The 17,110-nt window shown below is 50.4% G+C and overlaps 1 protein-coding gene across 19 annotated transcripts in view; it reads right to left on the bottom strand.

The window, feature by feature from the left end:
• The window catches only part of ZNF618 (zinc finger protein 618), a 184,696-nt gene that overhangs the window by 39,516 nt on the left and 128,070 nt on the right, over nt 1–17,110 (bottom strand). For 18 of the 19 annotated variants that reach the window (XM_067743574.1, XM_067743576.1, XM_067743573.1 and 15 more), the window contains 5 exons: nt 13,611–13,688; nt 12,942–12,980; nt 8,022–8,111; nt 7,100–7,135; nt 6,931–7,008 (listed from right to left, as the gene is read on the bottom strand). In XM_067743574.1, coding sequence (XP_067599675.1) covers nt 6,931–7,008; nt 7,100–7,135; nt 8,022–8,111; nt 12,942–12,980; nt 13,611–13,688 — 321 coding nt within the window. The remainder of the gene's footprint in view (nt 1–6,930; nt 7,009–7,099; nt 7,136–8,021; nt 8,112–12,941; nt 12,981–13,610; nt 13,689–17,110) is intronic. The other variant, XM_067743560.1, reaches the window with a different exon arrangement.

Here is a 17,110-nt window from a genome sequence, read left to right on the forward strand (position 1 = left end):
ATCTCATCTCTCACTGACGTCAGCCGTCTGGCTTCTACGGGCCTTGAATTAGCCGGCCCTGATCTATATGCTCTTTGTAACCTGGCGCGTTCATTCAATCAACAATATTTTGTAGACATCTTGCTCAAATCAATAAGCATCGATCTCTACTGCATTTATTGGCTGCCTGGTTACCACTGGACTTTGGAATTTGCTGAGCCAGTCTCCTAAACCAGAGGACATTGAGATTGTTTCAAAATTTTTCCCTTATAAAAAAATGCTGTGATCCATACCCTCGTAGAAATTTTTGCACATCTGCTCATTATTTTTGCACACCACTGCGAAATAAAGATTATTGTTCATAATCTTTGCACATATTTCCTCAGGATAAATTAAGGGTCTGCATTTTTAAGGCTTTTGATCACCACAGCACCAACTACTTACTGAAAGACTGGGCCAATTTTCGCTCCCATCAGAAAGATCTCAAAATGACTGTTTCCATATACTGTAGCCAGCATTAAGTACTATCATCTTCTTACTGTGCCTGATAGGGAGAAATACATTGCACTGCTGGTTTTATTTTCCATTTCTTTGAGTTCTAAGGAAGCTATTTTTGAGGATTAATGAACTACAGTTTTTCTTTTGTGACTTTCCTATTTGTGTTTACAGTCAATGTTTCTACAGGCATGTTTACCTTTTTAAAATCGCTAAGAACTCTATAGATGAAGGGCATCAACATTTCGTTCGACATGCTACAAGTATCTTTTCTCAATTGGTTTCTTAGTCTGTTTATGTTCTTTTCTCGCAATATAGAAGCTTTAAAAATTTTGGTAGCTAAATAATTTTTGTTAACTGATTCATGACCACGGTAAAGATATATTATTGCTCTTTGTAGGCTCTGAAGTTGTTAGATCAACTGTATTAATTGTATTATTCAAACTCTATATAACCTTTATTTCTCTCCTTGCTCTGTCAAAGACTAAATGTTGTGATCAATCCTTCCAATTCATTGTGTTTCTGAATTTATTTTTTTATATTTAGATATAATGTTGTTTGATGCAGACGGGCTCATGAGATCAAAACCTCCACTTTGAACCATATCCTTTGTTAACATGACACTATTTTCTAACACAGCAGTTCTCAAAGCATGGTCCCTGGGCTAGTGGCAATCAGCATCGCCTGGGAACCTGTTAGAAATGCAAATTCTCGGGACTTATTTGAAACATTCTGCAAGAAAAATCCTAAGGATGGGATCCAGTAAACTGTGTTTTAACAGGTCCTGAAGAAAATCCTGAAGTGTTAGAAAGTTAAGAACCACCACTCTTTTTTTTTTTTTTTTTTTTTTTTTGCGGTACGCGGGCCTCTCACTGTTGTGGCCTCTCCCGTTGCGGAGCACAGGCTCCGGACGCGCAGGCTCGGCGGCCATGGCTCACGGGCCCAGCCGCTCCGCGGCATGTGGGATCTTCCTGGACCGGGGCATGAACCCGTGTCTCCTGCATTGGCAGGCGGACTCTCAACCACTGCGCCACCAGGAAAGCCCCACCCTAACTTTTAATTACACTGTTTTATTAGTTTGTCTGGTATTAATATTATTAGTTCTTGATAATTACTTTGTTAGATCCTTCTACTTGTTCACATGTGCCTAAAGCTGTTTCCCTAAATTTTCTTGTACTTGCATTCATCAAACAGGTACTGTGCTAAATGCTGGCACAAAATGTTGAGCAATGGTCCCTGCCTTCAAGGAACTTACAGTCTGGAAAAGGAGAAAGAAAAATCAAATCATCACACAAATCTAAAACTGCAACCACAATGGGTAGTCTCAAGGAGACACGGGGCTATGAAAATCTTAATAGGGAATTCAATTTAGTTAAGGGAGTAGGAAAGAGCTCCATGGGAAAGAGAAGAGTAAAAGACAAGGAATTAACTAAGTATGTCTCTAATAAACCATTCTTAATTGGATTCTTTTAAGTTAACCTGAGAATCTTTGTCTTCTAATAAAGGAAATTATGCCATTTGCTTTTATTGATATTACTGACTTGGTTTTACTTGTCTTATGATTCTTTTCTTTTCATCCTATACCCTTTCTGGTTTATTCCCTTAGTTTTCAGTTGTTTGATGTATGAACTCTTTTCTTTGCCTTTCCATTATTCTCCAATATTCCAGCGTTTTCCAATATTTTCCATTGTTCTAGACAGTATATAAGATACATTTCTCTAATTTTTATAGTCAAGCACAAAATGATATTTTCATATCTATTACCATTGAGAAAGGTAGTTTAACTCAGTGCCTCTCAAACTTTAGCCTAAATAAGAATCATCTAGAAAGATTGTTACAACACAGACACCTGAGCCCCACCTTGGAGATTCTGATTCCACAGGTCTGGTGTGGGGCCTGAGAATTTACATTTTTAATAAGCTTTTAGGAGATGCTTATGCTGCTGGTCTGGGGACCACACTATAAGCAGGACTGATTTAACCTACTTTATTGTATCCTTCACCTATTCCTTCCTTCCTGGTTTTTAACATTCATTTTTAATATTTTAGAATGATCTCTTTTTTTGCATTCAATTTTATAATCAGATTTGCAACATTTTAAACTTAAACTTACTTCTAGTTTACCTGGCTTCAGTATTCACAAGTCCTCTTTTACTATGAATTAATGCCTCACAATTGAGCCCTTAAATGTGTTCAACCACTCAGTTCATTGGAGTACATCTTCAAGTAATTTTTTGAAGTTGGGTATATAGGAGAAATAGCACGTTTTTTTTTTTTTTTTACACATAAATCAGTTTGTCTAGATATAAAATTCTTAGATTACACCTTTTTCCCTTCAGAACTTATTCCATGATCTTTCAGCATTTAGTATTGCAGGGAAGTCCGATGCAAGTCCACCTTGAAATCATTTGTAAGTAACTTGCTTCTTTATTTCCAGGTACCTGTATAGTTTTCCCCCTTATATTTATAGTTTAAAAAGCCACTAATATCTATCTAGTTATGGGTCCTTTTTTATTGATTCTACCTGACATATAGGTCTTCCTTTAGCTGAGCAATTTTTTCTTCTATTGTATCTTTGGAGTATTGCTTCTGTCCCACCAATTATCTGGAACAGTTTCCCCGTTCTCCATATTTATCATGTTTTCTGCTTATTAAGCTCATCTGTTCAAGTTTGTCCTTCACATTATTAATTCCATTTCTGCAGATCAACTCTGCTCTTTACTATCTACAATGTAGGTTTTAAATCTGCTCTTATATTTTCTGCTTCTCTCCAATTCTTCTCATCTCACTCCTCTCTCTTTGCTTTTTCATCTTATCTTGTTGCTTTTTCACCATACAGCTTCCTTTTTTACAGAGGTCATGCTATGGACTGAATTGTTTCCCCCCAAAATTCAGATGATGATGTCCTGTCTCCCAATGCAATGCTATTTGGAGATGGGGCCTTTGGGAAGTAATTAGGTTAGATGAAGTCATGAGGATGGCAGTGGGGTCCCTCATGATGGGATTAGTGCCCTTATAACAAGAGGCACCAGAGAGTTTGCTCTCTTTTTCTTCTCACCATGTGAGAGTACAGCCAGAAAGAGGGTCATTGGACCAGAATTCAATCATACTGGCACCCTGATTTTGACTTCAGCCTCCAGAACTGTGAGAAAATAAATTTCTGTTATTTAAGTCACCCAGTCTATGGTACTTTGTTATGGCAGCCTGAGTGAACTAAGACAGGTCATATTTTCTCATACTTGACTGTGGTTGCCAAACAGCATTTCCTTCTAGACTCTGTGGTAGATCATTTTCAGAGGTATACTCTTCCTCTAAGTCTGTTAAATTCCTTTCCTGTCATGTGGAATTTTCATAGTTCCCAAGTTTTATTTTCTTATTTTTTTTTTTACCTTTCAAGTCACTCTTCCTTATCCAGGTATAAAACTCAAGTAACCTATAAATAAATCCAGATTTACACTGTTTCAATAGACTTGAACGAATTGTCCTCAATCATCCCCCCATTATCATGGTAGACCATTACCATGGGAGTAATTCTCAGATCTGCACCCGAAGAGCACGTTGACACACAGGGCCTCTTACACCAACTCCCTCCTTCTAGCAGGATTCCTCTGCTCTGTCCTGGCTCTGGCTTCCTCCTCCTTGAGTACTTAATTCTCCAATTTGCTCAGCTGACATGGACGTGAAGGGCATACTTCCCAGCATGCCCTGCTGCCACTGTTTCTCCTCTTCCCCTGACCTATAGAGCTCTACTTGTGGGGACTAGTCCCTCCACAGTGCACTGTACCCCTACTGGCTCCCCTTATTCTGTGCCTCATCACTATCAGGGTTCTGTGGCACTGGCCAGCTTACAAAAAGTGGCAGAAGCCCAAGAAGCAGGATTCTGATCTCACAAGGCAGCTGCTGAGTGGTAACAAGGAACAGCGTCATACTCTTATAGACATCTCAGTTCCATGGCGTCAAGCTGGGAGCCAAACTCGGTCAGTTTTCTCAATGCAATTCCCTACTCCATATAATTTGTGATAATTCCTCCTGGGTCCTAGCACCGGCTGGCTGTCAGACGTAGTTACTGATATAGAGAACAAGTTGCATCTTGCTCTGTACCTTTCTGGATAATTAATAGGTACCACTTGTTTAATGCTTTCCATGTAAATGTCAAGGACTATACTAATTCCTTTACGAATATAATCTCATCTAATCTCCATGAGATCCTGAGAGGTGAGTTTTACTGTCATTACTGTGATTAAAGAGATTACAAAACTTGCAGGACGTCACACAGGCATTAAGTATAGAGCTGGGGTTCATCTTTGGGATGGCTCTAAAGCTCTCGCTCTTGACTATCTCTCAGCAACATCGCTCATTCGTTAAGCCCTAAATACGAGCCGGGTGCTGGGCTAGACACTTGACACAGGCATCCTCCAACAGCCCTGAAGAACAGATAGATGTTCTTATTCCCAATTTATACAAGAATCAAAGGACACTCAGTGGGGGTAAGTAGCTAGTAAATTGGTGATGTCAGCATTCAAACCTGGGCTTGTCTGATTCTATAGCCTATGTTGTCTGTATTCTATTTTGATAATTATGATACTACAGATGGAAGGGGTGGTGCTATGCTGGGACTGCTGGCAGACAGCACTGAAGCAGGAGGGGGGCAGTTTCACAGATCCCAATGTCCCTGTCCTGCACTGGTCTATGAACGTCCATCATGGAACATGTCTGATTCACATCTGGGTTCTCCCACAGTCTAACTTCTGGCAGTCTTACTGTTAAGGATTTCATCATTTTCTTCACTTCAAGATTGTTATTTTTTTGTTTTAAAGATTTTTTTTGTTTTGATGTGGACCATTTTTAAAGTCTTTATTGAATTTGTTACAGTATTGCTTCGGTTTTATGTTTTGGTTTTTTGGGTCTGAGGCATGTGAGATCTTAGTTTCCTGACCAGGGATCGAACCCACACTCCCTGCATTGGAAGGTGAAGTCTTAACCACTGCACCGCCAGGCAAGTCCCCACTTCAAGATTATTTTAACGTTACTGTTTATTGAATGTTTACCATTACATATGACAAATGCTGTCATACAGACATTATTTTTACATCGTATTTACAGACATTATCACATCTCCAGTTTCCTGAGTGCTTTAAGAGGTAAAGAAAAGGAGAGAATCATCTCCTACGAGGAAGGAGGAAGAACACTCAGGGGCCCATCCAATGCCTTCCAAGGGCCGGGACCAAGTCCCGCCCTCTGAGGCTTGTCTCTGGCTTTACTGTTCCAGCTCCCTTGACTCTCCTTCCCTAAACTTCCTCATCCATTCAATCTATGTTTGTGTGTGTATTTTCACAAGCTGCCTTAATCCTTACTGCCACAGGTAGAGCCAATAAAGGTCTCTTCTTGCTGGGTAGTAAGAGAGGCACGGAAAAATAGAGAGGAAGAGGCAAGCATGCAACTTCCTGAAGGGCTGGACCGGTCTCACTTGCGAGAACCAACCTCCACCCCGACCCAAATCCACTCCCCCTGCGGCAGCCAAAATGTCTTCCTAAAACACAAACCTGATCGAGTCCCTCCTCCACTGAGTAAACTCCGGCTCATTCCCCTCAGGATGAAATCTAACTGCCTTCTTCTGGTTTTCAAGGCTCTGTAAGACCTGAACTCAGAATCGATTTGCCTTTCAGTTCCTGGAGCAAGTGCAGCTCTGCTGCCTTCATGTGGGATACAGGGGCTCATCCCTACCCTCATCCCCATGCAGAAGCCTCATGGATTCCCAAGGCTGGTCAGTTGCCTCCCAGCCCCACTGCTCCCTGGGCTTCTATGTTGTAACTACCTGCTTACTGACCTGCTGCCCCCTCCCTGTGTGAACTACCCGAGGCAGGGCCACATCTGTCTTACTCACTGCTGTGTTCCCACAATACTCAATACCAGTGCGTTGCGAATAGGCAGGTCAAGTGCGTGGCTCCTGCTCTCAGGGGTTTACCGGGATGAGGATGGAGCGTCTGCATGTAGCTCCCCCGGAGAGCTTCATTTGCTGATAAACCCCTTCTGACAACAGTAACGACAGTATTTTCCGAGCACCTACTATGTACCAGGCACTGTGCTAATTAAGAGGTGATTTATATCCATGATCTCATTTAATCCCCCAACAAACCTGCGGGGAAGTGTCACCCTTACTCCACAGGTGAGGAGCCAAGGCTCAGGACGGCTAACACTGGGCGCCAAGCCTGTGCTACCTTCACTGCCCTGACCTGGACCCTGTGCTGTCCTGCTGCTTCTCAAAAGCAAGTCCTAAGAGTGACTGACCCATTTGACAGGTGGGCAAAGTGAGGTACAAGGAGGCCAGTGCCTCGCTGGCCAGAGCTGCAGGATTAGCAATGCTGCCCCCTTCCAGTGGTGGGACTCACCCTGCCGCCCTCAGCCACCCCCACCTGTCTCCCCACCCAGCCCCGGCCCCAGAGAGAGGCCTGCATACTTGGCCCGATTTTCTGGAATGGTTCCGGGGGCTCCTCCTTCACCTCGTCAGTGGCCACGACACCTTGGTCGAAGGGGTCTGTGGGAGAACACACGGCCCTTAGTGCCCTGGTAACCAGGTCTCAGAGCCCAGGTTGGGACAGGGAGGTGGGCAGCCACCGAGGACTTACCTGCCCGATTCTCAGGGGCCCCTTCCACACTAAACACTGCGCCCGGGCGGGAGGCGGCAGCCGCAGAAGGAAAGAAGCAAACAGGAACCCTGTTAGTCCCTGCCCATAGCTGCCTCTGCCCAGTGCTCCCAGCCTCTGCCCCAGCGAGCTTGCCTTTGGGGCCCAGGACAGCTGCCTCAGCCACTGCGGCTGCCCAGGAAACCAAGGGCCACAGGAGGGCACATCCCTCTATTTCTCGAGGGCCCATCCCCGGGCAGGAAGACGCTTTCGGGCTGGCCTGTTTCTGGATCACCGCCAGACGCTCGAGGGACCAGGGCAGGAGAAAAAAAGGAAGAGATGGGCGCGTGGGTAAAGAAAAAGGAGGTGAGAGGAAGGATGGACCAGAGGCGACAGGTGGTGAGACCCGGCTGTCACAGCCTGACACGGGCTTGGGGTGTGGGGCCAGAGAGGGAAACCTCCAGAGGCTTTTCCAGTCCAAGACCCTATTTCTAGGATTCTTAAGATTCCAAAACTAAATTACCTAAATTTATCGTTCTAATTTCTAACTGTATAATCTAAGATGCTAAAATATCATCGATTTAAAAAATTGGTTTAATTTCACCAGAGCGTGGGAATACTCAACATGAAATCATAAAATAAATCAGTATAAAATTGTTGATATCCGACTGATTTTGACCCTCAAAAACGGCAATTTCACTTGGGTTACCCTCATCAGAAAGACATATGGAATATGATGGGGACCTTCTCTAGCCCAGAACCCTCGGAGGTTCATCACTCCACTCGTGGCCTGCCTGCTGCCCGACCTTCCCTGGGTAGGAAGTGGGAGGGGAAGCTGTGGGTGGGCCCTGGGCCCCATAAGCAGTCCTGGAGGGGGGGTCTCTTTGCGGGACTCCGCTCCTGAGGAGTGAGGGGCCTGACTCACCATCCACTGCGTGCAGGTCTCGGTGCTCCTGGAAACAGCTGTAGTATTTGTACTTCTTCCCGCAGATGTCACACGTGTACCTGAAGTTGTCTGCGGAGGGTGGAAAGACACGTGGTTACCAGGGCTTCAGTCACTTGGGGCTGGGGAAGGTGGTATGGACCAGACTGGGCCCAACTGGTGACTCCATGGAGAATAGTTCCTGGGGTGTTAGGAGTCTTGTACACAAGGAGACCAGGGAGCCTTGAAGTGATTTTCAAAGGCACTTCCAATCCTACCCCATGCGAGCTGAGCCCCTAAGGGCCCGGATCATGACTTCCTTCGTTATGTGAGAATAACAATCACTGCGGCTACAGCTTCCTGGGTGTTGGCTGTCCTGTTGGGGGCCAGGCCAGGAGCTTCCCCAGCACTCCCTCCATTCGGCCTTGCAATCGAGGGAGGAGGTAATAACCCATTTAACACTTGAGTCTACTGAGGGGCAGAAGGAACCTGCTGCCAGCCCTACAGCAAGGGGGGCCTGGGTGAGGCCCATCACGGATGGTTCTGAATGACCCTGGTTACTGGCGTTCCTGTCCTGTGCAATGTCTCGGCCGGACCCGCTGACTCGCTTCTAACAGAGACAATGCAGTAAGGTGAGGAGCAAAAGAGGGCCAGGAGGCTGGTACCCCAGCCCAGGAGCGGAGAGTGATTCATCTGGACAGAGAAGGACCACGTGCCCTGACTCAGCCACGGCTTAGAGTTAAGTGATGTCACAGGAAGACTACGACTTTGGCCTTGCTCACACCGTCTCGCTCTTGCTAGCTGCCCTGCTGCAGGCTGCCTCACACAGAGACCCACTTGGCAGCCTCTGGTGAACAGCCAGTGGGGAACTGAGGCCCTCAGCCCAACAGCTTGGGAAGGATGGCTCCTGCTGACAAACACGGGAGTACGTACAGAGGCGGTCCCTTCCCCGGCTGAGCTGTGAGATAAGACCACAGCCCCGGCCTTGACGGCAGCCTCGTGAGAGACCCAGAGCCAGAGGACCAGGTGAAGCCACGGGCAAGTGTGTGACACAGCAATAAACAATGACAGGGCCTGCGTTTGGATGACCCCCTAGGCCTCTCCAGAGTCTGAGGCTGGACTTGTACAGGACAGTGCCTTTGCCACATCGGCAGCCCCTCCAACGTCTGGACTAGCAAAGACCTTGTGTGTTTGCTCCTTGGGCCGATCTAGGGATGGCTCGTCCACCCCAGCTTCCCGAGGATGCCCAGCACAGGGAGGTTGGGTGGCTTGCTCAAGGCTGTAGAGTGGGGCAGGGAATAGCCAGGATCCAGCTTCTCACTTAACTCTAAGCCACAGCTGAGTCAGGGCACATGGTCCTTCTCTGTCCGGATGAATCACTCTCCACTCCTGGGCTGGGGTACAGCCTCCTGGCCCGTCTTTTGCTCCTCAGCACCCAAACACAGGATGTGATGTGACTGCCCCATCCCAAGGTTGCAGTGCCAGGCGATTCTGTGGGAGGGTTTCTGGCCCCCGCTTAGCTGAACTCAGGGACACAGATGGCATTAGCCAGCTCCCCGCCTCTGCCTCCACCTTTTCCATGGCACCTGCAGTCCCTGGACATGCCTGGAAGATGCAGGGCCACAGAGACGACCTGGTCTCCAGGCGAGGTACACACAGACATTCTGAGGGTGTGGGGACCAGGAAGGGTTCAGGCATCCACCATCCTACCAGGCCCTCCCATCTCCATGCCCCTGCCCCGACCCACCACGGAGTGGCAGGGTAGAGGTGGTGGGACGTGGGGAGGAGACTCTTGGTCCCAGCCTGCCTCACCCAGACTGCCAGCAAGTGACAACCCCACCTCGGGATTCAGCATCCCCATTTCCCCCCTAGTTTGGGGAGGGGGCGTGGTGGTAGATGAGCTGACTCCCAGGGCCTCTCTCAGGCTGGCAGTTCCAGGATTCCAAGCCTGGCACAGGCTTCGATCCTTCCCCACGGCCAGCAATCCGACACAGGCAACAACCTACCCCATCATGTCCCATCTGGACCGTAATCCTTCTCAGAGCTGAATATCCGGGGAACAGAGGTGGAGAAGTCAAGCCCAACTGGGGTCTGCTCGTTCCAGATGGGGTCCTGCCCCGTGAGTCCTCTCCCATACTGGTCAGCGCTGGTCGCTCCGCAGTCGCCCACCCCACGTGTCTCATCTCTGCTCACGCTGCCTCTCCTACCAGCTGGGCCCTGTACATCCGCCACCTCCAATAAAAGGTGAACCCCCAGCTTTCTGCCACTGAGAAGTGCCCCACCCTGCTCTGTCGAATCCCACGCCACATCCTGATCTATGTCTCCTTGACGTGGACAGGACCACGTGCCCGGGCCCTCCTAAGGCAGGAGCGAATTAGGACAAGAGAGTTATCCCCAAAGGAAGAAAGGCAAAATGATTTTTTGGTCAGTGAAACCACATCTTCAGAACCCCAAGAGAGTTCAGGGACTCCAGGAATCTCTGGGGAGGCAGGCTCTGGGGGCAGGCTGCCCAAGTTCAAACTCAACTCCACCACTTACAGGTGCCATTAACGTCGGGCACGTGCACTAAACTCTCTGCTCCTCGATTTTCTCAACTGTAAAGCAGGACTGATATGTTCCTTCATCTCCCAGAATTGTGATAAAGAATAAGTGAGCACAACACCTAACATACGATAAATACTTCGTAAATGTTACCTAATATTATTGTTAAACAAAGGCAAGAGAGCTCGATGCGGAGTTGATCTTCTATGTTCGTAGTTGAGAGATGGGTAACTGGGTATATGCCTCTATGTATGACTGTACTATTTTTCTAACAAATAACCGAAAGATTCCTGGACTAGAAGGTGTGAGACTTGGTTTCTATGCCCACCTCCACCCCTAAGAAGCTGCATGACTTCTCTCTGGAACTCTCTCTGGAACTCAGTATCCTCATCTGACATTCTCCACAGGACTCCACGGCCAGGTCTTGTCGCAAGGCTGGGGTGTGAGAAGGCCAGGCTGTCTGAGCAGGCGCTGCTGGCCCAGGGCAGGGCGGGGGGGGCAGGACGGAACACAGAGTCCAGCAAAGCACACTGGCCGTGGGGAGTGAAGTCCGCAGAGAGGAAGGACTAAAAATACCCCCAGTCACGAAGTCCTCCACAACTAGTGAAACTCCGGGAACAGCGGAAGCCAGATGGAGCATAACGGATCATTGAGGGGCTGCTGGAGAGGCCAGGGGCTCAGAATAGCCAAAGAAGGAAAGATAAATAGGGAAGTTCCTTAACTGTGCGGCTGACCACAGGCGGGCGATGGGAGCCGGAAGAGAAGGGAGCTATTGAGGGAGAAGGAGCCCGGGGCCAGGCAGGGGCAGCGTAGGGCTTGGGGAGGCGGCATAGGACCCTGAATTCCTCCTGCCGAGGACCCTGGGGCAGGTGCCTGGCCAACCTGAGGCTCAGATTGTCCAGAAAACGGAGGGGTAGCCTCAGCCCTGCAGGCCTTTCACGTGGTGTAAGAATCCAAAGAGAGAGTGGATGCGAAAGTGCCTTAGAAGAAATGCCGTTAGGACCCAATTGCAGCTAAGTCCCTGCCTCCCCAAACTACTCGGTTTTGGATTTTTAAGGGGGTGGGGGGGGTGGCTCGTGTTTATTTATTATTTTAAGAAACTTTTCATGGTGGTATACCAAACATGCAGAACAGGGGTGGCCAAACTATGGCCTGCCCACCGTCTGTTTTGATAAGGAATCCATTTCCACACCGTCTCTGGCTGTGTTCGTGCTCCACGGCAGAGCTGCGCAGCCGCGATGGAGATAACCTAGGCTGCAGAGTCTAAGATATTTTCTACCTGGTCCCCTATCAAAAAATATGCCGACCACTGATGGAGAAAAATGTACAAATCCTAAACGTTCAGCTCGTTACATTTTTGAAAACCGAAAACACCTGTAACCAGTGCCCAACTCAAATCACAGAACCCAGAAACCCCCTCCCAAGGGTAACCACGACGCTGACTTCTTGCAGCGTGAATTAGTCTCCCCTGTTCTTGGACTTTCTATACGCAGATCTTAGGGGAAGCACTCTTTGTGCCGGGCTCCTTTTCCTAACGTTCTGTTTGCGGGTAACCCACGGTGCTGTGTGTAGCTGTCCGCCTTTCCCTCTCACTGCTGTACTGTAGTCCTTTGTGGGACACACCATGACCCCCTTCTCTATTCAACTAGCGCTAGGCACTTGGGTGGCTTCCAGTTTGAAGCCGTTACGAGTAGTGCTAAGAACACCCTGATTCCCATCTTTGGGTGGATGTGCGCACACACGCACCTGGGAGGGAAACTGCTGGGTTCCGGGGCTCAGTCAGGTTTGTTGTGCTGGCTGCCTACCAGCCCTGTGGGTTTAGATTTGGAGGCAAGGCAAGCAGGGGCCACACGTAGCCAAGCAGAACAGTATCCGCAGATGCCGAGGTCCTGCTCATGCCAAGCGGCGGGATGCCGCACCCCAGGGTGCGTGCCCATGCATTTCCCCAACATCAGCTACGAAGCCCCCGACCCATGAGTGGGAGTCAAAAGAACATAGGAAATGGTGTATACCCTGGACCCCTCTTTGGGATACATGTGCCTATTTTGCCAGTGAAGGGCCCTGAAAAGTCTACAGCAAAGAAACATGTTCAACTTAGCAGAACTCAAGGCTTCCCCAGGTTATCTGGCCAGAGAAGCCTTTACTGACAGAAAGCCTGTTAACTTCCCCCAGCATGCCTAGCCACGGAGCACACTTTGGGAAAGGCTGCTCTGAGGTGCTGTGTCCAAAGCCAAAGCCTGCATCACAGCAACAGGCCTCCCAGAAGCCGCCTGGGGTGGGGGTGATGGGTTGAGAGCATCACCCCCGGCCCTGGCTCTCCCTTCTCCTCCCACCCCTGGCCCTCTCAGCCCGCACAGTCCAAGAGGAGGGAAAAATACTCACTGCCTTGGGAGGCTCCCTCCCCTGAGGTGGCTTCTGTGTCTGTGAGAGAGAGAAGAAGGAGGTGAGCAGAGTGGACCAATGGAAGGGCCAGCACCAAAAGAGCGAGAAGCCGGGCAGGCGGAGGCAGGAGAATCCGCTACCGCGTGCCCAGGGATGCTCTCTTCCCACTCAGGATACAGGCACAAAGCCTTCCCCGTGTTCTCTGCTGTCTGTCAGGCCCTGAGCCGGTGCCCTTCCTCCCTGCCTGCCAGGGTCAGGCTCAGGGAGGGGCAGGCACCATCCCTCCTGTCCCCGTAGCTTCAGCACCCTCATCTTCAGAATGGAGACAGCACCCTGTCCCACTCCCTGGGCTGTCATGAGCAGCACATGAGATGACACACGAGCACCTTCCCTGCAAGGACCGCTGACAGTGAACAGCACTGAAGCACCTTGGGAGGAAGCGGGTCTGTGCGGGGCAGACAGGGGGCACTGGTGGCATATCCTGCTGTACCCCACCCCACTCCCATCCCTGGGTGCTCTCCCAAGTTAAGGAGGCCTCTCCTCTCCTCTTCAGGTCCCACTCCTACTGCAGAAAGAGCTCTGAGGGCCTCTGGGGTCACCCTGGAGGGACCCAGGCGGAGGATGGGGAGGTGCGGCCCCTCAGCTCTGCCCCAGGGACATGCCACTCACCTCGGTGTGCCCGTACGTGGGTCTGGAAACAGTTGTAATATTTGTACTTCTTGCCACAGATTCCACACTCGTAGGAACCTAGAAAACAGGAAAGGAAGGGACTGGTCAGCCAGCATCCAACGTGCGCAACCACGAGGCCCCGGGACCCCTGGTGATGCCTCCAGGTAATGCTAACTCTGTGCCAATGGGCTATCGTGTCTCCCACGAGCAAAGAGGCAGCAAGGACCAGCAAAGACAGCACTGAGCTGGAGGTCAGGAGGCTGGGGTCTATTTCAGGCTTTTGTCTCTATTTTCTGAGTGACCTTGGGAGAGTCACTTCCCGCCTCTGGGCCTCAGCTTCCAAATCTAAGACAGAGAGGGTAACTTCTTAGGTAACTCACAGTTATTCCTTGAAAGGAAAAAGGAGATGAATGTAAAAGAATTTCAGGATAAGGAATAAATTGCATTCATGTAAGGAAATCATCACTTAGATGCAACAGAATAATTTCTAGCTACTGCTCTCCCCGCCAGGATGGACAGAGGTTAAGAGCACAGGCTTTAAACCATGTATCTGGGTTCTGCCACTTACCAGCAGCATGACCTTGGTAATTTCCTTAAACACACTAAGCCTCAGTCTGCTCATCTGCAAAATGGGGCTAAAAGTACCTACCTCACAGAGTTCGCCCTACGCCCCAGCAGGAAGTGCCCAGCTCTACTACAGATGTGTCTGACAAGGAGAGGGCCTCTCTTGTCTGTTGAGGTGCCGTCTTGATCCCTCAGACGTGCAGAGATCAACATGGTATGAATGTCTGACTCCAGCCCTCTGCCAGGCCCTTCTCCCAGAGGCAGGTAGACTGAAATGGCTGAGTTCCCAGCAGGCATTTCAGATAAGTCAAAGGCAGGGCCCACCCATGCAGATCATAGGGCAAAGGCCCATGGCAGGAAGGCAAGCAGAGCCCATCAGACCCAGCCTGGCAGGGGTCCCAGGAGGTAGAGGCCCTGCCCATCCCTCACACAGGCCTGCCACCACCTGGGCCCAGGCCCCATCCCTAACAGAACGACCTGGGAGCTTGCACACACACAGAGTCCCTGACCCCACCCCAGGCTAACAGTACCAGAATGGCCAGGGCCAGGGGCCTAGGAAGCTGCCTTTTCCCAAAGCATCCACAGAAGATTCTGATGCCCAGCAACCAGGCGTGGGAACACTGGTTTGAAGTCAGACAGCCCTAGGATGGAGTCTCAGCTAAACCATTTACTGGCCGGGCCTCAGTCTCCTTATTGGAAAACTGTGGATAACTTAAGAGCATCTATGTGAAGACTGGATGAAGCATGAGTAGTATTCCTACCACGAGCGCGGACAGTCGGTGAGTGGGACCATCATCAACTCCCACTGCCTGCGCTCTCCGACCTGGGGCCAGAGGCCCGGCTACTGGGTGTGAACTCCAAGTATCAGGTTAAGTCAGAAGAGCACTGGGCTTGGAGACTGACCGTGAGCTCAGCTCTGCCAGCCCCTAGCTGTTTGATCGCAGGAACATTCCTTTTCCGGTCCGAGCCTCAGCTTCCTCACCTGTAAAACAGGACTATACCTGCATCTCATGACCAAGATCAGGATGAATGAGCTACAACCTGTGAGTCAGCGGCCCCCAGGGGGCAGCGCCACTTTGCTACTGTGGGTCACTCAAGGGAACGCTGTCCTGCAAACCAGCATGGAATTTAGCAGCCTGTTATTCAGTGGTTTTATATGTGTTACCCTTGTCTTACTGGGAAAAATATAAACCCACGGAGGGCAAAGATCAGAGTGTATATTTCCCTGTCTTCAGTCCCGTGACTAGCACACAGCAGGGGCTCAGTAAATTCACGGCGTCCTGCTGTTCTACTCATCTGTCACTGAGTAATAAAGACCTGGACTCCCTCCCTATGCCTCCAACCCACCCTTCAACGGTTTCTGCTAATTCTTCTCCTTCAACCGATCGGGAATTTATTGAGCGTCTTCACATGCCCGGCACCGAGGCCCCAACCATAAGCAAGACGCGATCGCTGCCCTCCGTCTGATGGGAAGCAGACGGCCCACCAGGCGAGAGGACGTGCAGAGTGGCTGTGCTACGACGGCCAAGTGCAGGACCTGGTGGGCACACTGCGGGACCCTGACACGGCTATAGCAAGGGGCCGCAGTCAGGGGCCTTGAGCAGGAGAAGGGAAAGACGGGGGGACGTGTAGGGGCAGGCAGCCCAGGGAAGGGGGAGTCTCTCCCCAAAGGACCGAGGCCACAGTCTGTGATGGGGAAGACTTGTTTAGACTTGATGCACTTCTGATGAGGTCTCTAAGCCCCAGCTCTACCCCCCTCTGCCACTAGACCTGGGCCTCAGTTTCTCCAACTGCCCTCAGTACCCAAGGTCTTTCCTCAAACCATACAGTAAGTGTAGGCTGATGGATAGAGCCTGCAGGCTGCGATGTCCCCGACTCACCCACCCAGTTGACACTGTTTATAAGCAGGTGTCCCACTGGCTTCTCCCTCAATCCACAGACAGCCAAGGGTCCATGCAGCCTTGCTCACAGGCCTCAACCCATTCAGAGAATCACAGGGGCACAGTTCGCCAGCTTCGGGCCCTCTCCTGGCCCCAGGGCAGAGCAGACCCCTTGCTCGGCACAGAGTCTCAGGACAGAGCAGTGTATGTTGGCAGGAGGGACACCTGAGTTCAAGGTCCTGCCTCTCCCCCACTCACCCTAAGACCCCAGGCTGCAGGTGCTCCGTCTGCAGAAGGGGCTGGATGGGCAGGGAGGCTGGTGCGTGGGGAGAGTGCAACAGAGTGGCAGCCCCACAGCGCAGCTGTGTCAGCAAGCCTGGGTTCAAATCCCGGCTCACCACATACCAGCCTGGGGCCCTGGACAAGTCATGGAAACACCCACACCTCAGGCTTCCTCTCTGTAAAATGGACACAGTAAAATGCTACCCACCTCATTGGCGGGGGGTGGGGAGGAAGGGGGGGGCGAGCAATAATATGAGCAGTAATACTGTGGCCACTAAGCACAGTTCCTAGTACAAGGCAAGCACTCGGTAAAGGAGAGCTGCTGTTACTGTCAGCTTTCCCCAAAGTGCGCTGGGACCCAACTTCCTGAATGCATCCCAGGGAGAGGAGCCTGTGACCAAGCAAGGGGGAGGCGCGGCCCATCGGGGGAGGCACCATGCACGGGAGCTGCGCCCGCTGGGAGAGGTCCTGCAGTAACGGAACCCAGCGGACTGTTAACCCCAGGTCTCCCAACAAATTTGGCCACGGAACTCCTTGCTCCCCTTGGCTTGTTTCAGAGCTGCAGCCCATAGCAAGTGCTGCTGAAAAGGTCCCGACGTTCCCGGCTTCCAGATTCCTACGTGCTCTACCATCCCTCCAGCAGCACGTCTTCCCGGGCCCCGGGCAGGCTCAGATTTGCTGACCGGTGGCAGTGATGGGTGGAACAGGTGGCTCCCTGTGTCCCTGCAGAGGCTAGCAGGCCCTGTATACTCAGGGGTCTGCAGCTGACGGCTG

This window comes from Pseudorca crassidens, chromosome 7 (genome assembly GCF_039906515.1).
Source record: "Pseudorca crassidens isolate mPseCra1 chromosome 7, mPseCra1.hap1, whole genome shotgun sequence".
Classification (NCBI taxonomy): domain Eukaryota; kingdom Metazoa; phylum Chordata; class Mammalia; order Artiodactyla; family Delphinidae; genus Pseudorca; species Pseudorca crassidens.